The sequence below is a fragment of the Theobroma cacao genome, chromosome 9, assembly GCF_000208745.1.
Source record: "Theobroma cacao cultivar B97-61/B2 chromosome 9, Criollo_cocoa_genome_V2, whole genome shotgun sequence".
Lineage (NCBI taxonomy): Eukaryota > Viridiplantae > Streptophyta > Magnoliopsida > Malvales > Malvaceae > Theobroma > Theobroma cacao.
Genome location: NC_030858.1, coordinates 4,868,038 through 4,887,921, shown reverse-complemented (window position 1 = coordinate 4,887,921; position 19,884 = coordinate 4,868,038). Strand labels below are relative to the sequence as shown.

The 19,884-nt window shown below is 36.2% G+C and overlaps 4 protein-coding genes and 1 non-coding gene across 7 annotated transcripts; 2 read left to right on the top strand and 3 right to left on the bottom strand.

Annotated features, from left to right (window-relative positions):
• LOC18588449 (zinc protease PQQL-like) lies at positions 9 to 9,054 on the bottom strand. Its single transcript, XM_007012860.2, has 21 exons — positions 8,846 to 9,054; positions 8,101 to 8,347; positions 7,899 to 8,024; positions 7,159 to 7,296; positions 6,909 to 7,043; positions 6,548 to 6,805; positions 6,316 to 6,453; positions 6,168 to 6,237; positions 5,851 to 6,064; positions 4,356 to 4,461; positions 3,899 to 4,132; positions 2,983 to 3,147; positions 2,748 to 2,897; positions 2,571 to 2,662; positions 2,332 to 2,413; positions 2,146 to 2,229; positions 1,939 to 2,055; positions 1,721 to 1,831; positions 1,408 to 1,488; positions 736 to 918; positions 9 to 393 (listed from the first exon to the last, which is right to left on the bottom strand). The coding sequence occupies exons 1-21, from the start codon at positions 9,052 to 9,054 to the stop codon at positions 325 to 327; spliced, it is 3,009 nt and encodes a 1,002-aa protein (XP_007012922.2). The 3' UTR covers positions 9 to 324.
• On the top strand, positions 9,062 to 12,741 carry LOC18588448. Of its 3 annotated transcripts, none has more exons than XM_007012859.2 (8): positions 9,062 to 9,501; positions 10,184 to 10,411; positions 10,559 to 10,644; positions 11,286 to 11,364; positions 11,442 to 11,501; positions 11,733 to 11,854; positions 12,004 to 12,075; positions 12,418 to 12,741. In XM_007012859.2, exons 1-8 carry the CDS (start codon positions 9,424 to 9,426, stop codon positions 12,518 to 12,520), a joined length of 828 nt encoding a protein of 275 aa, XP_007012921.2. In that variant the 5' UTR covers positions 9,062 to 9,423; the 3' UTR covers positions 12,521 to 12,741. The 3 variants fall into 3 exon arrangements, with proteins under 3 accessions (XP_007012921.2, XP_017982660.1, XP_017982659.1); XM_018127171.1 differs by lacking the exon at positions 9,062 to 9,501 and adding an exon at positions 9,530 to 9,680; XM_018127170.1 differs by lacking the exon at positions 9,062 to 9,501 and having other exon boundaries at positions 9,698 to 10,411.
• LOC18588447 (histone acetyltransferase type B catalytic subunit) lies at positions 12,983 to 16,982 on the bottom strand. Its single transcript, XM_007012858.2, has 10 exons — positions 16,828 to 16,982; positions 16,615 to 16,656; positions 15,851 to 15,960; positions 15,681 to 15,749; positions 15,511 to 15,549; positions 15,350 to 15,426; positions 15,129 to 15,228; positions 14,362 to 14,443; positions 14,115 to 14,275; positions 12,983 to 13,965 (listed from the first exon to the last, which is right to left on the bottom strand). The coding sequence occupies exons 1-10, from the start codon at positions 16,907 to 16,909 to the stop codon at positions 13,321 to 13,323; spliced, it is 1,407 nt and encodes a 468-aa protein (XP_007012920.2). The 5' UTR covers positions 16,910 to 16,982; the 3' UTR covers positions 12,983 to 13,320.
• On the bottom strand, positions 17,913 to 19,504 carry LOC18588446 (60S ribosomal protein L28-2). The gene is made up of 4 exons (XM_007012857.2): positions 19,411 to 19,504; positions 19,107 to 19,260; positions 18,846 to 19,009; positions 17,913 to 18,281 (listed from the first exon to the last, which is right to left on the bottom strand). Exons 2-4 carry the CDS (start codon positions 19,252 to 19,254, stop codon positions 18,141 to 18,143), a joined length of 453 nt encoding a protein of 150 aa, XP_007012919.2. The 5' UTR covers positions 19,255 to 19,260; positions 19,411 to 19,504; the 3' UTR covers positions 17,913 to 18,140.
• On the top strand, positions 19,575 to 19,646 carry TRNAP-UGG. Its single transcript has one exon. It is a non-coding gene; the product is annotated as a tRNA-Pro (tRNA).

The window sequence follows — 19,884 nt, the reverse complement described above, 5'->3', positions numbered from 1 at the left end:
CAAGGATAAAAACATGACCCCTAACAAATATCTTTATTGCTTCATTTCAAATTTATATCAGAATGAACATCACTAGAATTGCACTGTTCTGGAAAAAAAATTGCTACTTCACATAAACAAAACAAAAGAAGGACTAAAGGTACAGAAATGGGCAGATATAAAATATGTAATGCGTGTTTTCAGCTACTATATAGATATATTGCTGCATCCTCTTCCTCTCTGGTAATTATATTAATATGGTGGTGTGAACCTGTCTCTTCAGTTTTCACCAATGAAGAAATGATACATCCTGACTTGCCAGAAGACTTAATGAACAGGATATCTCTAAGATTTGCGCGAATACCTCCGCAAGCTGAGAGCCAAAACTGTCAAACCAGCAATGGCTGCTAAAATCTGCCAACACCAACAGTACATTATTCAATGCATAAAAACCTTGTGTAATGTGTACTTCCAGAAATTACGCATGAGATGAGTTGAGAAGATAAAATATGATTGGAGAAAACAGGAAATATCAAATACACAGTTGAAGCCTAAACTTCTATAATTTTGCAAAACTATCAAAGAAAATTTGCATTCAACTCAAATGATTGTGTCAGACACATAAACAAAACAAAATAGGCACCAGGAAGAAAATTTTATATCACTGGGGTGTAGTGAGAAATTCAAAAAATATCATGGTGCCGAAAATGTGCTGATAGTCATAGATAATAGTAGTAAAATGGTTAGATAACTAACCTTCACATCTATCCCATTAAGGGTCCATTGTGAAAATGATCTTAGCCTCTGAAACCAAGATACATGGGGCACTAGAATCACAACAGTATGCTGATTTTTGTGAGGCATTATCCTCTGTAATGCCAATTGCATTGTTAATGGTGTTAACGATTTTCTAACTTTTGAATGCCCTTCATCTAGAATCTGCATCAGAGAAATAATAAAATTTTCAACTTCAATAATCGAAGTATTACTTTGTATTTTACTTATGTAAATAAGACAACTTCGAAAAGAGCAAGAGGCCATCCTTGAGGGTGTTTTTTGGGGGTCAAAGTTCCTTTAGACAGTAATGTCTATCAATCACATGCTATTAGAACATATTTGCTGTAACTTCATACTGGAAACAGCTTTCTTCCAATTAGAGAAAAGTAAAAAACTATAGTTTTAGGAAAGCATTTAGTAAATTTTCCATCTTCATAGTCCTAGATTTAGTCTGAAAACCTAAAGTTGTTTTAAAATCTCAGCCTCATTTTTATGATCAAACTACTAATTCCATGTCTAGAACATATTAAATTCTTATTACAAGGCTAGATGCAACACAAGACATTCACTTGAGAACCAAACATTTGAAGACAGAAAGAAGGCAGAACTACAAGATATGCTTCACAGAAAGATGATACCAGAGCCACAAACCTCAAAGGAAGTGCCAATGTCACCAGCATAAATCCTTGATTGGTAGCTGCATAGAATCCTACTTAGCCAGTAATAATTCTCCTGAAAGGTGTAAGAGCAAATTAGCACACAGAACAAAGTGCTGCATAAATTACTCTGTTTCTCACATCTTGAATCCTAGTCCATAGGTGAACATCAAGAGGAGAAAGATCAGAGGAAGATAACTAGTTTTCTGGCAAGGTAAGAATTGTAGGTGTAGGATACTTTTCTTCATCTTGGTTGCCAGATGGACCAAAATAATACTGAGTGCATAAAGTACAGAAAGAAATTTTACCTGCAGTCCATTTTCATGGGCTCTCTGCTCAATTTCAAGTATGGTTGTAACATCTTGATCTGAAGGCCCCTCCTCTCGAAGACGTAATATTTCACTTAAAGCCAGATCAACCTGGTAAGAAATATTGCACGGCTGAATTCTTGAGATGGTTGGCCACTTAATGACTAAAATCCAGCTAGAGGTGAAAAGGGCAAAATATAAAACTGTAGAATTCCTACCAGCTTCAAGGAGATTTTTGGATCGCAAGAAAAATCTATTCTAATATCACCACGTACATCACCAGTTACACATGGCAGATCACCATCAATGAATTCTGAAACACTTGCAGAGTAGATCTAGGACACAGAAATATTGTTCACTCAAAAAATAAGGCCAAAGAACAAGACAAATGATACTCTGAATGGGAAATATATGGGACATCCTACCTGGCCATGCTTGAAGCGGAGAAGTTGCAGTAGTTTTGTTTCTAGAAGTCTACTCAGGAACCCGATATAGTGAATCTCTTCTTCCTGCCATTTAATTGTTCCAACAGAATGATACTTACAGTCAATAATGGAATTAGGTCTTCATTCATGAGCTTCTAATAGATTAATTGAAAAAGAATGACAAACCATTTTTCCTCTCTTCAGCTCTGTAGGAAAGCATAGCCGGACCATACATTGTGCTTCCACCATGGGGCTGCATACAACTTCTCTACAAGCACATCAAATATGTCAGTACTGTATTTCAACAGGAGCATGTGCGTCCAGCACAAAAAGTTAATGAGCAGATGCATGCAGCGTGAGCTCCAAGAAACTGTTATTGTCAAATATTTTGATGTTTACTGCCATCAGACATAAACTTCACTTACCTAGTTATGGTCTTAGGAAATTTGAATGGTAGTCCCTTGATGTAGTCACAGTTAAAAGGGAAAATAGGTTCATTAGGCTTTTGTATTCCACCCTGCATGCAGAATCAAAAACCAAGATAACAAATAAAATTTTATGCAAACCTGGACTGAGAGAGCTTGAAGAGAGTCCTAACTTACCAAATACTGCAGTATTAAAGGAAGTGCAATCGTGGGATCAATATTCCCTACAATTACGACAGTAAAAGTTGATGGATCCTTAAAGCAACTATTAAAATATTCACATGCTTTCAATGGATTGACTTTTTGAAGATCACTTTTTCTGAAAGGCTGCAAATCAAAATTGTATCTTCGTTACAAGGAGACACGTCCACCTGAAATTCTCAGAAAAGTTCAAGACAACTGGTCATCATACCCTGAAAAAGTAAGAGTTTCCATAGTTGATCTCCCTTGCCCTGTTGGCAAATGCAGTATAAGGATCCCTTTCTCGCGCAAGAATTGCTTGTTCTTTCACTTGCATCACTCTCTTAATGACTTCATCATCTGGTGTTACATTTGTCGTAAACAGTTGGTAAACAAGCTGCCAGAATAGGAGTTATTAGAAACTACAAAACTAAGAAATGTTTACCACATGATTCAAAAATTGTAAACCTTTATTTCTTTTATTGTTTTGATAACCAACTTTAAGCTTAAGAACAAGTAGATAGTGCAGAAGTCTAATGAATGATGTGTTTTTAAATTTGCTTGTTGATGTATGCTTCATCTTTTAGGCATAAGAACCTTAGGAAGCTTAAATGTATCCAGTGTGGTGTGAAAGTCTTCTACTTTTGGTCTGACTCTACAAAGTCGTAGATAACTTTGAAGTGTTATCACTCTAGCGATTATTTCTTTAGTACCTCAACCTTAATTAGGCTATGGTGCTGCATTACCTTCCAGTTAGCTGTTGGCCCAATTAATCAAAGTACAATATGTTATCATCTATAACATGTCAACTTATATAAGGTCTCCTACGCTAACAATAACTTTTACTTTGGATTCAGCATGGAGGACCTTAATTCATGCGATTTAAACCCAAGTGACCTTCTTCTGAACACACAAGCACGCACCCCAAAGGAAAGAGGCAGAGCATTCTGCTTCCATGAGGAAAAGAGATTTTAACTGTTCTTTTTGTGTAACTCTCTGTAAACATTACCAAACCATTTTCAGTAATCTAAATATCATTTAATATTATAGATATTGTATCATTGATATTTTAATATATAATTGATAACAGAATATTTTAAAATTTAAAAAGATAGTAAAAGACAATAGTTTTACTGCTACAAGCAAACCTGCAAGGCGGTTTCCAAGTAGAGGGGTGAACAATCACCATAAAAGGTTCTCTTGTATGCTCTGATCTCTACATCGACTTCAACTCTCTTACCAGCCAGCATATCCATTAGTACTGATGGTCTGTGACCAAACATACCAATTTCTTCTGCAATTGTGGATCCCATCGAAGATGAAAAATACTTGCTTTCTGGGAGTTCAGATAGACCACCATAGGAGAACCCAGAGAATAAAACCTGTTGAAACACACGGTAATATTATATGCTTCACATTAACTGGTGTCCGAACAAGGCCTAACCCACACCTTAAACTCCAGGAAATAAAATGGCAGTTAGAAAGTACTAGGGGGCCAATTAACTAGCATTAGGATTCAATTCGACTATTTTCTTTGACATGCAGTGGAATTCAAACTGTTTGGGTTTCTAACTACAGACACTGCTAGGCATAGAGAAAGTTTACCTGGTCATTAAAGAAATCTGTACACTTATAGCAAACCCGCATGCCATTTGACAGAATCAATTCAGTAGCTCCAATATTTAAGTGTTCGAGCTGCTGAACAATGTTCCTGAAGTAAATTGTTTTAACAGAGTTACATAATAAATTCAGATAATTAACCTAATTATAACTCAAATCTTGAAACCAAGTTGCTCTTACTAATGGAGTAAATGGAGTATGCAAACATGTCTAATTACAGAAATTTAAGAGATAGGAAAGCTTATTCAGAAGGTCAATAGTAATTCATTTTGTTACAGTTGAGTAAAAGTCATCCCATTCATTAGTTTAGATTATTCTACAACACCTTGTTAAATTTAAACAGGATCACAATCAGACAGTAGATTAGGCTGGCTAAGGCTAGAATCACTTAGTGCCACTCACAGGCAAGCACAAGTGCTGTGCATGTCAAGCAAAAATGACCCTGTGACAGTTACTACATTGACTTTAAAGGAATAAATTTTACCCTCGGCAGTAAGACAGATACAATATGCTCTTCTTATATGTATTAATACATAATGAGCATGGCTGAATTGGCCTCTTTCCCAAGCTGACATCTCTGTTTTCCTATTTTTTTTCTGCTCTCTTTGCCTGCCCCCACTCCCCACCAGCACAGTACACTAAAATTTTGTCATTCTCCTATCCCTGTTTTCTTCTCCCTCTTATGAGTTTATCTTCGCTTTATCAATTCTCTCGGTTTACTAAATAAGAAAATCACACATTTAAAATTTCGCAGACACATGCATGTGCCTCAAATTCTAGCAACTCCAAATTGAAACTAATAGGAACAACAAAATTGAGAAGAGCCTTATTAGTAGCTCAATCAAATGCAAAACATGTAAACATCTTCATTAATTTTCCGAAGTCCAAAACCAGTATGATGTATCAGAAGTATTAAAAGTAGATGTGAAGACAGAGAAGTGTGCTCATAAGAAGCCATGGACCTGAATACAAGCAAGATTGTGTTGTCTGCCAGCTTTGCAACACACTCTAGTCAGACATCTCCAAGAAGAAAATGTGCTAGATTCTAACCTGAGAATATGACTCTAATGCAAGAAGTTCTTTCAGTCCAAACTCAAAATGCCATGTAACTTGGAAGACATAAAAACTTCTTGTTTTGTTATTCAGTAATGGGTTATAATTCCCAAGCCTAAAAGATATATATTGTAGCTCAAATGCTCAAGTTGTTTTTAAATTTCCCCTACTTTGTCATGTAAGAGAAGTTGCCACTCAACCATGCTAATGGGCAAAAGAGGAAAATCATTTCAGACTCAGAACGGAAGAATCAACACATTTAGTGCTACTATGCATGGCTGCATTATTTCAGCTTATGAATTCCATTTGTGATTTGTAAAGTCAAAACGATAAGGGAACACTATCTAGGTAAAAATCATAGCTTTAGAGTCTTGATATTATAAAGTTATATGACACAATGAGGCAAAACAATAGATAGCAACTCTACCCTGTATTTGGCTTTGAATTGACAATTTCTTCTGGTATGTGTTCATCATCCCAAGGAGAAATGCTCCTTTCTTTCTCAAGTTTGTTGATCTTTTTGAGAATATTTTTCAGGTCATCAATTGTAGCAGAAGCTTGAGGTTCAACTATCTGTATGACACAGCTACATGGTGTCCATAATTTCTCAGCAAACTTGGATACCTCTGATGCTAATATATCTATGTTGATAAAATCATGAATTGAACAATATATAATATGAGACTCATTTATTATAATATGCCTAAAAACAGCAAATTAATGATGTTAGAACATTTCACTCACCAGGCAGAATAGATTTTTGGAGCTGAGCTTCATACTCAATCCCAATAATGGGTTTATTGTCAGTGAAGTGCTGCAAAACAAAAACATGAAGACAAAATGCTTTTCCAGATTTGTTGTAGCTTTAAGTCCAAATCCAATAAATACACACCTGCGAATATTCATATCGCAAGCAGCTTGATTCCACTTGATCACGTTCCAGGTAGGCAGATTCTATCCTTGACATCATTAGAGCTCGGACAACAGATATTTCACGTTCTGAAAACCCATGAAGTCGTACTCTTGCAACCTGTGATGGAATGCACCAGCAAAAGAAATAAAGAAGAGAGAGCAAAGAAAGAAAAGAAATAAGAAAATCACAATATGAAAGGAAAAAGGCACACCTCAATAAGCATTGACTCTAGTGCTTCTAAAATCCCCTTTTCTTTACAGGAGGAAGTCATTATATAAGCCTTGGATTCGTGAACAAGAACATATGCAGCAATTGAACATGAGAAATAGGGTGGATCTTTTCTGCGAGAAATTTTAAAGAACCTCCGGTTCAGAGCATTTCGGAACATAGATTTCACAAGCATCTCCCTATAGTCTTTCACTGTCTTTACTTCATCCACTTGCATCTTATAGCCAATCCTCACTGCAGACTTTTCCAAACAAACATTCAAGTGAACAAATGCGTATTTGCCTGTCTTGTTAACGGATATATATACATGCACAAACAAGTTCAAGAATTAAGACTTTACTAACCCCAGCAGCTTCAGGCTCCACAAAATATGAAAAGCGTGGATCCTCATGAGAAGGAAGAAGAAAGTGTGGAATGGGTGGAGGGTCTGATGCTGAATATTTATGCCCAAAATGAGTCCTTATCAACTCAATGACACTCTAGATAGTTAAAAAGGGAGGGAGAGAAGGAAAGAGAGAGATTGTTAAGAAAAATTCATTAATTTAACATACTCGTAATTCCAGTAGGAGAATTTGCAATTTAACCAAGACCAACCTTTGTATCAGAAAAATCTCCAACAGCTATCACTGCCATGTTGCATAGGTGGTACCACTTTTGGTAAAATTGCTTCAAAGTTTGAGAAGAAACTGTTTTTATTACATTTTCCAATCCAATTGGTAAACGCTCAGCATACTGCAGTCAACCAAGGTTGTAAAAGGAGCAGAAAATTAGCATAACACCCCAAAAGTAGGATTGACAAGTCATGAGCCAATCAAAAGTATCAATGAAATTACTTGCTCAAAATCAGGCTTTAGCCACTTCAACCATAAGTGAGAAGAAAATTTTCAGTAAAGACCATGCATGGAGCAGTGATCTTATACTTGCTCCCTAATAAGAAAATCTGATGTCAGAAATGAAAAATAAGATTATAACAGTGCTAAAGTACCTTGCCCTATCTCTTTCTTCCCAATTAAAAAGAGAAAAAAATGAAGAACCACCAGTATCCTTCCATATTGGCATATGTAAATGGTACAATATGAAATCACAATAATGATATAAATTATGTTTGATGTTTTAATTCTTTGAAGTATCTGTTGTGCACTATATCTGGCATTAGAAAAGCAGTAAAAAGGATCATCATGGTTAGATTAAAAAGAAAAATACATAGTTTTTTCTTCTTATTATTATTTGAATGAAAAAAATTTCTTGATAAGTGCCTTATTAATGCATTAATGCAATAATTAATAAATAGATGTACATAAAAAGAATATTGAATTAGACTCAATAGCAGTAACCTTTGACCCTTCCATCATCAATGTCCAATATGCATCAAATATCCTTCCACTAGCATTTCGATTATCTCTATACTCTTCCATAACCGCTCCTCTTTCTTTCTCCAAATCATCCTTTGAGAGTCGAATCTGCATGTCACAAATACGTAAATAAAAAGAAAAAAGGCATCATGGAAGTTACCAAACTAAATCAATTAGCTGATACCTCTGAGCTAAACTCTGACAGGACCTGAATAGCCTCAGATAACAGCTCAGGCTTGTCAATAGGGACCAACAACTTATATACAGTCTCATCAAAAGATGTTACAGCATTCTGACAAGGGCCAAATTCTGCTCCTATACTTTCCAGAAATTTGACAATATTGTGATTTGTGTATTTCTTTGTGGCAGAGAAGGCAAGATGCTCAACTATGTGAGCAACTCCACGTTCATCCTCCTCTTCCAAAACTGAGCTGTAATGAACCCGATTTTTAGAGTTCCAAATCAACATGTGCAGACAAGATTCAAGCACAAATGCACAACTTCGTATAAATGGATTCAAAACAAGCATAAAGAAGGATTTCACAGAGAAACTTTGGAGACTTGATCAATTAAATGCTAAGCTGAAAAATTATTGATAGAATCAAAGCTAAGGAACTTTTTTGTGCAAGTAAATTAGCATATTACTCTTTAAGTGTAGCATAAATACCACATGATTTGCACCGAATGCAAAAGGCTATGATTTTTTTCAGTTAATTGATTTTAATTTTACAGTGGGGATAAATGGGATTGTGTGGGAACGTAGCAAGTGCTTGACTTCCATCAACTACATATTAGTTTCAGCATATACAACAAGAACCCAGAGTCATGTGTAATGAACCAGACTTCTCCAATAAAATCAAAATTGCATGCGCTTAACCCCATAAACATACCAAAGAAGTAAAAACAACAAAAGCCAAAAGAAAACTAACCCGACTTTGACAGCGAGAGCCAGAGCAGCTCGTTTTTTGGGCTTAGAATTACATTTAACATAGTAAACAAGGCCATTTTCGAGCCTCCCATAGTCCACCCCAAAGGGCTGCTGATCAAACTCTTTATCCATGTCCATGCTCACCATCTCCAGAGTCCTGAAACTTTGCCTTTTTGTGGTCTGTGAGCTGTCTGCTGAAAGCAAAGGCATCTTTGGAGATAGTAGAAACAAGTGGGAAAGATGTAACAGTCATGGTTTAGACTTGGGAAGGTGTTTGGTTTAATTAAAAAAAGAAAAAACTTGGGGGAACGTCTTGTACAAGTCAATCTCAAAAAACTTTTTATTGGATCTAATTTGTCCATAACATTGCGTGGAATCCGCGTGAGAATGCGTGGATGGATGGCCCGCCTTTTGCATGATTATTTTTCTTTTTCCTACCGCCCGGCCCTGCATGAAAATTTTCTGCCCTTCCACTTTCTATCATTCAACCCTTGTCTGTCTCATCACTGATGTTCATGTTTGTTTCTGTTTTGTTTTTAGCGGAGGACATGGTAAGCAAGGTGGCAACTGATAGCTACCATGGTTAAAAAAATTACAGTCCTGTACAATTTTCAGTCACTTTTGTTGCCAAAAAGCTTTAAAATCTGGGTTAAGAAGGTAAACTTCATATTCTTCACCATCATCATCGTCATCATACAGAATTAAAATCAAGAATTTAATCTCAACCTTTTCTTCCATTCCATCATTTGACTTCAAAATTATTAAGTTTCCATTGGATGTTAGTTCAAGTTAGCAACTTGAACATGTGATATGTTTTTCAAAACCCATCACAAAAGGTTCGGTTCCTGTATCTTAACAAATAACCAACATGCTTGCAATCAAAATCATCAAACAAATAATTTACTTCGTAGCTTTTAGCATAGATTTTCCATGTTCTTTCTAATTGCTAAAAATATTTTATTTTTAGTTATATATTTGTCCCTAAAGAGCTGAATTTTTAAGCATGCTTTAATACTATTTAAACCCGAAAGAAAAAGTTTTTAGCTCATGAACTTCCAAGTTGCAAGTAATAGTATAAGATAAGATCAAATTCACAGGGTTTTAGACAGACAGGCCCTCTAAACCCCCCCTCTCTCATTTGCAGAGGCACCCATTAAGGGAAAGCTACCAAGCGATATCTCTACACTGAAACTAACATTATAGAAAGAAGAAACAGAAGAAAATGCTTATCCTAAACCCAGGAGCCTTTTCTCTTCAAGCCCCCAACATTACTCGCCCTGAATTTTCTTTCCGTTTCAACTGCTTCCCGCCGTTTTCAGCTGTTAATTTTTCCTTACAGAAGTATGCTTCACCCAAGGCTTCGTTTTTGGTGGTTAAAGCAAAAAGAAGCCATGAAATGAGTGCCCAAAATTTGGAGATAGAGATGGATGAGGAAGAAGATAATGAAGAATATGAGGCAAGAAGTGGATTTAGAGGGAGGGAAGAGGAGAAGAATTACGATAAAGACCCTGAATTTGCTGAGATTCTTGGGAGTTGTCTTGATGACCCACAAAAAGCTCGGTCTAAAGTAAGTAAAGACTCAATCACTTTATAAATTGTTTTGCAGATATTTATGGGTTTTTCTTTCTTTTCTTAGAGAAAAGGAATATTGTAGGAGATTTGCGAGCATATTCGTATTCATGCTTTTAATTGATGGGGATGATTGAATGTTCAGATGGAAGACAGACTGAGGAAGAAAAGAAACAAAATTTTGCACACAAAGACTGGCTCTGCAACACCCATGAAAGTAACATTCAACAAGTGAGTTCATTTGTACATTGGTTATGCTTGATTCAATGGAGGCACTTTTGATTGCCCTGATTTAGAATTCATTCACTCTTTATCTATCCTCTGATGTGGATTTGTCTGAATCTCTGCTGTAATTCAATAGTGACAATTTCCAACTCCGTTAATTCAATAGTAGATCTTTTAAGAACTTTTTAAGTTCAATGGATCCCTGTCTGAATTGGGATGTTTTCAAGAGTTGGAAAATGTTTGTGTTACCTTCTGTAATTGGTGATGAAACTAAGATGGGGGAACCTTTTCAAGACAAAGTTTGTGATTACTAGCGAAGAGGCATTGAAAGGAGGCCCTGTTAGATAAACAATTTTTCACATCGCTCCATGATTGTGGAATTTAGCTTGGTTGTAGCTGATCATGAACTGCCAAATGGTTGAAAATCCTCATTTGCCACTCGAGTTATCTTCTTTTATTAACTTCTCTTAGTTTACATTACGAATCTGTTACTATAATTGTGGATTTCATTATGATTGCCTGTTCTTGTCTCACTCCCAGAGATTGGAGTCAGCTTCTACTAACATCTTGTACTATTGCTTGTCCAATTGATAGAATTTGTCAGAGTTTCTGTTTTATTAATTGGCTCTTATTGTCCACACTGGCAGATTTGATTTTTCAAACTCATACATTTGGTTTGAATTCTACAATGCTCCATTGGAGAAAGACATCTCCTTAATTTGTGATGTAAGTAATTTGTTGAATCTTAATGGTGTTATCTTCAGAACAAAATTGAATGACTCAAATGATCTGGTTGTTTGCAGACAATTCGATCATGGCACATCATTGGACGGCTTGGTGGATGCAATTCCATGAATATGCAAGTAAGTGTTTTCTTTAGTTGTTTTAAATGAAGAAACTCCCATTTTAAAGTAACACAATGAATTTATAATAATCAGAAGGGAAATTCCATTGCTTGGAAAAGAAATGGACTATTCTTCTTGTCCTGGATACTTGGAGTTCCAAAAGAATTAATGCACTTTAATTCAGATTGAGTGTGCCATGTCCAGCACCTTGAAAAAGAAGTCCGTTGCTTACTAATGTATTTTCTGCAGTTATCACAATCTCCTTTGGAGAAAAGACCAAGTTATGATGCCATTCAAGGAGCAAATGTGAATGCAACTACATTTTACAACATTGGGGATCTTGAGGTTCAAGACAACTTGGCACGCATATGGTATAGGTTTCAATTAAAATGAAAATTAGTGTCTTTCCTGTTTTCTTCAGACACTGAGTTTGTGCATACTACGAATTTGTTTAGAATTTTGAAAATGGATATTTTGTGATTCCTGCGAGCCTCATGAATATGATAAAAATTTTAAACAGGGTGGATATTGGGACCACTGAACCATTGCTTCTGGATGTTCTGATAAATGCATTGACACAGATAAGCTCTGAGTAAGTTTCCTACATATTTATTTCTTTGGACAACATTTTGGCACTTGTATGAATCTGGAATCCCCATTATATCATATCAGGTGAAGTAAACATTTATTTGACCAAACATTTGGACTAGCTCCAAACTGCTAGTATCTCTGCCATGGGCATTCTTAGAAGAATAGGAACTTGCTGATCGCGAATACAAAAGTATTAATTGTTCATCACCTTTAGTTCCATAGATGGTTTGACTTCACTTTACATAATGTATATAATTCCATTGCTTGTTCTGTTACTTCCTTGGCCATAATTTCTGGTTTGAATGTATATACCGACTGACCCTTTTAATGTTTCATTCAACAGCTACATTGGAATTAAGCAATTGGTATTTGGTGGATCTGAATTTGAAAATTGGAAGGAGGACTTGACAACGGAGGATGCAGGCTACACTGTTCACAGAATTTAGCTTTTCTAACTCAGCACCCTACCAAGGGAAACATCTAACCATTTTCCACTCATTATGAATGTACAACGGTTTGAGAACTCAATGTGAAACTGATGATTGCTAAGACCGTGCTGTCTAATAACTTTATTAAATGATGATACTTTAGGCTCTGTGATACTAACAAGGCTAAATATTTTGAACCAGTAGGTAACGGATGGTAATAGATGGTTGTTATTCTTGCATGGAGGACCAAGCACATGCGCTGCCTGCTTCATGCAGGAGTGCAGGAAAACTTGTCTGTGTAAAAACATTAATTGCCAAGCAAATATGCCATTAATATTCAGTAATCCAAAAGGGGACAGAATCAGATAGTAAGAGTTCAAAATACTGTTGAGATATAGACTACCATTAGCATTACCACTCTTTCAATGGGCCAACTGCCCAAATAGGAAAGCTGAGGATGACACTGTCAAAGCCATAGTGTAGGAAGCTTACTGGTAATATTAGTTCAAAAACCAAATAATTTGCCCTCATGAATGCTTGCTCAAAAGCTTTGCATAGGTCCAAGCCGCAAATAATGGGAAGTGAATATGACAGGGTTTGATTCAACAACCACTTGGGCTTGCTCATATTACTACGAGGATAAAAATGACGACATGGACTATGAAATATAAAGTCAGCTAATATTCTAAGATAAGCTTAAATTAAAGTACGACTCAAAAATTTACAAACAAGCCTCAATTTACCTCAACCTACAACTTGAATATAAATTTTCAGTAATACTTATCCTGGTTAATGCATCATGCCTAGAAACTGGTATTTCATACATGTTTCTGAGACACTTTTTGCGCAATTAACTTGACCTCTTCGATTCTCTCATCAACCAACTGCTGCAGCTGCTCTCCTTGAGTTTTTGCCTGATCTTCATCCATTTGAACACCACCAACCTTACTGTTCCGAGACCTGAACATGACGAATGACATCTCCTTATCATGAACACTAGGGACATCAATCACTTGCTTTCCCACAGTCTCAGAATCTTTCCCTAGTATATCAGCCTTCACCCTATTAGAAATGATTGTCACATAATCCTCCATATGCTTCTCTAAAGGATCAAGGCCGAGGTATATCAAAATCTCCCAACACTGAAGAAACTGTTTCTTGTTAATTTTCAAAGTTTTCCTGACATCCTCAACTACATCAGGAGGTGGCAGGAATCGAGGAACACAGGTTTTCTTTGACAATTTCCCTTGCTTCAGACGCATGACAGCTGATTTAACTGCACTCTGGGCTGGGTCAAAGGCTAGCAGCCTTTTTACATCATAACAGGTGCGCACATGTTGGAAGTAATCTAGAGGCTCTTCAACTGTCAAGTCATAAACATTTTCAGATATTGCAACATTGCTGAGCACCTCCACAATGTAACTGCCGTAACCCTTGTGCTGGTAAGGAGGTAATACCAAAATCTGCCAAAAACAAAAATTTCATGAAAAATGCTACTGGTGATTAGTAAAATATACCAACATGCCAAAGTTGTTGAAGAGTGAAATAATTTGGGTTTCATTCAGTCTACCTCCGATACTAACATGAATAATGACAAAGAAAGAGATTAAACCTGGCTAAGTCGCAAGCGTGAACCCTGAGGGTAACGATAAAAACGATAGACTGCTGTAAAACCAAGCAACAAATGTTGAGGTTTCTCTGGCTGATCCATTTTCTTCTGAATCAAGAGATATAACTCCCAGCTTGGATCAGTTACATCAATAGGATTGCTACCTAATCAAGAAAATATAACTGTTTAGATTATATTAAGAATGAAATACATATTGCCATTAATATGCAGTGACAAGTGATGGAATTACCGTCAACAAGAAGAAGAACCAGAGGTACCAAGTGACTATAAAGATGTCCAGCAGCCAAATTGCCTACCACCATGCGAACAACCTAACAGAAGGAAAGCATATCAAAATTCACATGCATGCAACTCAATAACATTAATTTCATAGTGATGCAATCTACCAGTAAGTTAACATCAAGGTAACTTAATCTATCAAATATTTTTCCCACAAAATCACTCCATGGAACTTTCCCATGCTGCTCTTAACTATTAATGAGCACTCTCACCACAACTAGCCTCCTACAGCATGTAAATTATCATTCAACGGACTAAAACCATCACTGCCCAAAAAGGCATATGGAAACAGAAAAGGGCAAAAAAAAAAGGGAAATGATTATTGAAAGGAATGGAAAAAGAACTTCTCTGTCGTGGGTACCTGAAAATTTCATAATATGAAAAAACTAACCCAAACAGGTGTCACAAAGATGACACCAACCTTCAGACTAAAACTAGTATCAAGATGGGAAACAACAATGAACAATCTCAAAAGATAATAGCAAAAGTGCAGCCCAACTCCCTGTGCTCAGTTCCAATGCAAAATTTGAGACCAAATATAATAGAATTTGAACACTTAAGTTTCAGGTTGGGGAAATGGAACACAAAATAGATGGTATAACAGTGACACTTAGGCAACAAAACAAACACTTTATTCATCCACAATTGAAGACGATATTAATGAGAACAACACCCATTTCAGTGCATGCAGAGATAGCAAAGATAGTAAAATAATACCTCCAGGTCAGATGAGGCTGCTTCTGAATTGCTGTTAAAATGACTTATATGGCCATTGGAGGCTTTGTTTTGCAACTTCTCTCCAGTTGATACAGCTGAACTGAAAAGGGTAAACATCTTAAGTTCACAACACCATTATTGAAAGGAATAGAAACCTGACAATGCAAAGAGAAATGGGCAATACATCTTTATATGTGCATAATATTTTCATGGCATAATACCTGATGAAATTATTTTCAGTTGAAAAAGTTTGCAGGAAGTCATTTTTGTTCTCCAAAAGAGTCTCACCAAAAATTTTCTGCAGAAAGAAGACTTACTTAATAAGAAGGCCTCACAAAATCAGGGATTAAAGTAAGGTTTTATAATGGTAGCTAATGTATACCTCAAGAGCAGATTTCAGGTCTGTAATCCCTTTGCCCCCCTAGAAATAAATAACAGTAGAAATCATTAAAATGCCACGAAAGACACAAAAAATGCTTCACGGACTCAACATATGATATAAAATGAGATTAAACTGCTACTGGTAGTTCAGGGATGAGAATTTCAACTTACATCAGATGTGCCTTGGAAAGTAATATCAGCATGTGCATGAAATGATATACTGCTAATCCAGATGGTTATCTGCATAAAATGAAAGGAAACAATACCTCAAAACTAAGCCATCACAGAGAATAAAAGATTGTTTAAAGGCTAGTGTGCTGCAACTTATGAATGTATATTACCTTTAACCCTTGGTAACCATATATCTTCCCATCTTCTTCAAAAAAGCTGTTCAAATCAACTGGACTAATACAGAAACCATCTGAAGTTCCCACCTCCTCTTTCCTAGAAACTAAATACCATCAATTAAACAAATCAGCAATCAGAAGAAAGTTCAAATGGAACATATCAAAATTTAAAGTGGAAAGAAAGTCAGCTAAATTAAATTTAGAAAACTAAAAACTGACCTAATAAGTAGCCCATGTATAATTAAGAACAACCATTTACCAACAATCAAGAAGCACTGAACTAGGCCCATGCGATATATAATGAATTTAACAGTGAATTGAGTCTGCCAACTGAATTATTGACAAATTATGCAGCAATGCCACTTTTGAATACAATAGTAACACGCCTGACTGCATTATATACAGTGGAGAATTCTAAAATGCTTCGATCAATGTGTTGCATGTTATGACTGCCTCTACTCTAGACAGAGCAAAGTTAACTATCTTATGAAAAACATTCTCATCGAGGCTAAATCACAATATTGTCTTCCTTGCTTCTTAAAGCAGTTAATTAAAGTATCCAATTGATAAATTCAAGAAAATTAACTTTCTTTTTCTCCCTTTTTTTCACCAAAGTACAGCAAAACCCAAAAACAGAGTTTAGGCTCCAACAGCAGAAGATAACCTACTCATGAAACTAATACCAATGACAGCTTAAATAAATTATGGGAAAATAAGAAAAAAAAACTTTATTTTAAAACAAAAGAAGTGAAACTCACCCAAATAAATCTTAGTGCAATCGTTGGCCTCAACTCCAGCATCTGTTGAACAGGAAAAAGAACAACAATGAGCTGAATCACAAAATACACCTCGGAAAATAATAAAAATGGAAATTACTGCGAAGAGAGGAGAGGTGAAGATCGAAATGGGAAATGCATTTCGGGTGAAAAAGTGAAAACAGAAAATGAAGAATCGGAAAAGAGTAGACAAACCGATGTTGGAGAAACCGACGCGTCGTCTTTTCTTGGGTTCGGGGAGAGGATCGGGGTTGGGTTGTTGCTGCTTCTGCCCCATTTGCTGGAGGGTTAGGGTTTCGCAGAGCGGGAAATGGCGAACTGAGAGCGGGAAATTATGTTGTACAAATTGGGGATAAGTTAGGGCTATTTATGATAAATCCAGTGAAGTGGAGATGCAAAAGAGACAACAAAGTGCACTCCTCGCGTGCAGTGCACGTGATATTAAAAAAGGACAGTTGATTGGATTTGGGGTTGAGGCCCTTGCTGACACCTTGTTCATGGCCCATAACAAATGGACTTAAAGAAAAGTGAGAAGGCCACAGTTTAATTTTCTTTGTATGCATATAGTATTGACGAAATAAATTGGATGACTTATTAAAAAATAGTACAGTTATCTATTATTTATATTATAGACTGACACATATACTTTCAAAGAAATCGATGATCAAAATCTTTTCACATCATTTTTTTAATTTTAATATATTTTATTACTTATTTTAAGATCATTAATCACCCTAAAATAAAATAAGAAGCATCTCAACTATTATGAAAATATTGAAGGAAAAAAACCTTTTCCTAATCTTCCTTTGGAATTGGGGTAATTCATCATTTAACCTTCTGATAGAGCTCATTGTGACCATCTTGAGATTAAATTCGCAAACTGTTTTGCATATCAAGCAAAATTATAGTGTTTATTGAAAGATTGATCATCGATGACATGGAGATAAGGAGACAACAACACCGCTACACAAGTTTTTCCAATGAATAGATATGAATCAAATGTTAATTTAGATTTGACCTTGATCATTAAAGATCTCTTAAAGAAAGGAAAACAAGTCTGTTTTGACATAAGTGTACAAATATCTGGGGCTATAAAAACTTTTCCTCAAGTTGTTCAATAAAATTATTTATGCACATGAACCGACGGTAAAATTATATTAACTAAATGCTTTTACCAATTACTATTAAGTTTGGAGGGTGGTTTACGTAATACCAATTGCTGAAAAGTACAATCCAGTTATTGAAATTTATAGTATGCCTTATCAAATCAACTCAATCACTGAAAATTCAAACTGCACACCCATATATAGTGTAATTGAAATTTCCAAATGCACAAAAAAATTAAACTCATAACCAATTATCTCAAAATTTAGGTTGAACATCTCAAGCAGAGGTAACAATTCTTCCAATACATCAACCTGGAACATAAAGTGAAAAATTTACTGTCTGAAACTTTGGAACTAAAGAAAACTAACACTGATGCGAGCATGGCATGTTCCCTAAGTATCTCACTTCCTACCAGGGATGTTGACAGCCTGCCTGTTCCTCTTCTTGACTCCAGACTTGGCTACCTTAAGGCTCCTATGAACAGCACTAAGTCTTGCAAGGGCTGCCTTCTTCAAATCTGGTCGGTAGTAATTATCTGCAACCTGAAACCATCAAACAAGCAGCAGTCAGTAAAAGGCTCACATTCCATAACTTTTCATCCACGGATATGGATCATGGTAAGACTAATGCAAGACATTCCACAAAAAAGACAACTTCTTGATATCAATAATTATTGTTAGCAGCAACAACTGATCAAACAAGATAGCAGAATAGACAAGATTATGGAAAAGAAGAAAGGTTCCGTGGTCAAGGATGGAAGCTCAGAAGCCAAGCGTAACAAGTATATTTCACTGAAGAACCCACTATAAGATAGGTCTTCTTATATGTTAGCTTCTCATCACCGCTTCTAAGACAAAACCAGCAATGGATGGTTACAAGCAACTATTCTAGAATAAAAGTTGTTTAACTAACAATAACATTCCCAGTAAAAATTGCACAATCAACGTAGCATTAAACAGAAAATTAGCATATTAGCAAAGAGCATTACATTCAAACATAAGAGTAGTCAATGTTTGTGTTCCAGGAGGTTTGAATACAAGCCAAAATTACACGTGTTTCTAACTAGTATAACAGATTAAATGCTAATAATCAAATTCGTAGAATACCTGGTTGACAACAGCCTTAGCCATCCTAGGAAACTCCTTCCTCATAACAGATTTATGAAGCAAACTTGCGGGTTTGTTCTGCTTCTTAGTCTTTGAGGTGGCAAGCAACACCGACTGATCCTTCCCTCCATACTGAATAGTTACAGTCCTCTTGTTTGCTAGACCTGTAAAAATTTCAGAAAAGACCATCAAAACAATTGACATTTTTTCTATTTTGGGATTCTAGGGACACAAATTCAGGAAAATGGAGGATAAGGTTACCAGAGTGCTTGTAAGAGTTGAGATTGCAGAGATTGTTGCTCTCCTTACTGAACTGGACGCTGGCGTTGCCTCTGCCGAACTCCTTCACCAAGAAACAGTTGTTCTTCTTCACGATCTCCCAAATCAACTGCCCTGGAACCGTCGCCATTTTTACCTGAGAACAAATGGATAGAGATCAGATCGTACCGAAACAAAAATGGGGAACGGGGGAAACAAATTTACTATCGTAGAAAAGGGAATGTAAACTGAAATCAAGGTTAGGGAAAAAAAATGGAATTAGAATAAAAGAAAGCTAAGAAGTTACCGCCACAGAGAGAGAGAGGAAGGCGGCAAAGAGGGTTTTAGGATCGCTTGACCATGGGGATACCGTAAGTTGTGCTCTTATATTCGGGGTCAAAAACCCTAACCAATGTTGAAAGGGTTAGAATTCAAGAATACAAAATAAGTTAGGTGCGGAAAATTATCGTTGGGCGCTTGGTCTAGTGGTATGATTCTCGCTTTGGGTGCGAGAGGTCCCGAGTTCGATTCTCGGAGCGCCCCTAATTGGGTACGTTTTCCTTTTTCTGCTCTGTCCCTTTTAAAATTACCTGGAGATGGGTAATTTACTAGTAGTAAAATCCTGTATTTATTTTTCCATTACCCTTAGACCGAAGAAAGCCAAATTTACGTGCAAATGGGGTTACTTGCAAATCAAAACAGAAAACACCATGAACTACTAAAAAGTGCACAAATGGTTTGTTCATCAATGATGTTTTCATCGAAGAATAAAAGGAACTTA

What these genes read in the sequence shown, in the direction of transcription:
- LOC18588449 (XM_007012860.2), bottom strand. Translation starts at nt 9,054, where the DNA reads ATGCCTTTGCTTTCAGCAGACAGCTCACAGACCACAAAAAGGCAAAGT. An exon ending in GAGATTTTTCTGATACAAAG is followed by an intron (nt 7,044 to 7,158) that starts GTTGGTCTTGGT and finishes TTAACTATCTAG; the next exon opens with AGTGTCATTGAGTTGATAAG. An exon ending in AATTCAAAGCCAAATACAGG is followed by an intron (nt 4,462 to 5,850) that starts GTAGAGTTGCTA and finishes AATTTACTTCAG; the next exon opens with GAACATTGTTCAGCAGCTCG.
- LOC18588448 (XM_018127170.1), top strand. Translation starts at nt 10,067, where the DNA reads ATGCTTATCCTAAACCCAGGAGCCTTTTCTCTTCAAGCCCCCAACATT. An exon ending in CACAAAAAGCTCGGTCTAAA is followed by an intron (nt 10,412 to 10,558) that starts GTAAGTAAAGAC and finishes TTGAATGTTCAG; the next exon opens with ATGGAAGACAGACTGAGGAA. An exon ending in ACATCTCCTTAATTTGTGAT is followed by an intron (nt 11,365 to 11,441) that starts GTAAGTAATTTG and finishes GGTTGTTTGCAG; the next exon opens with ACAATTCGATCATGGCACAT.
- LOC18588447 (XM_007012858.2), bottom strand. Translation starts at nt 16,909, where the DNA reads ATGGGGCAGAAGCAGCAACAACCCAACCCCGATCCTCTCCCCGAACCC. An exon ending in ATGGTTACCAAGGGTTAAAG is followed by an intron (nt 15,750 to 15,850) that starts GTAATATACATT and finishes CATTTTATGCAG; the next exon opens with ATAACCATCTGGATTAGCAG. An exon ending in CAGCCTCATCTGACCTGGAG is followed by an intron (nt 14,444 to 15,128) that starts GTATTATTTTAC and finishes TCCTTCTGTTAG; the next exon opens with GTTGTTCGCATGGTGGTAGG.
- LOC18588446 (XM_007012857.2), bottom strand. Translation starts at nt 19,254, where the DNA reads ATGGCGACGGTTCCAGGGCAGTTGATTTGGGAGATCGTGAAGAAGAAC. An exon ending in CAACTCTTACAAGCACTCTG is followed by an intron (nt 19,010 to 19,106) that starts GTAACCTTATCC and finishes AAATTTTTACAG; the next exon opens with GTCTAGCAAACAAGAGGACT. An exon ending in CTAAGGCTGTTGTCAACCAG is followed by an intron (nt 18,282 to 18,845) that starts GTATTCTACGAA and finishes TGATGGTTTCAG; the next exon opens with GTTGCAGATAATTACTACCG.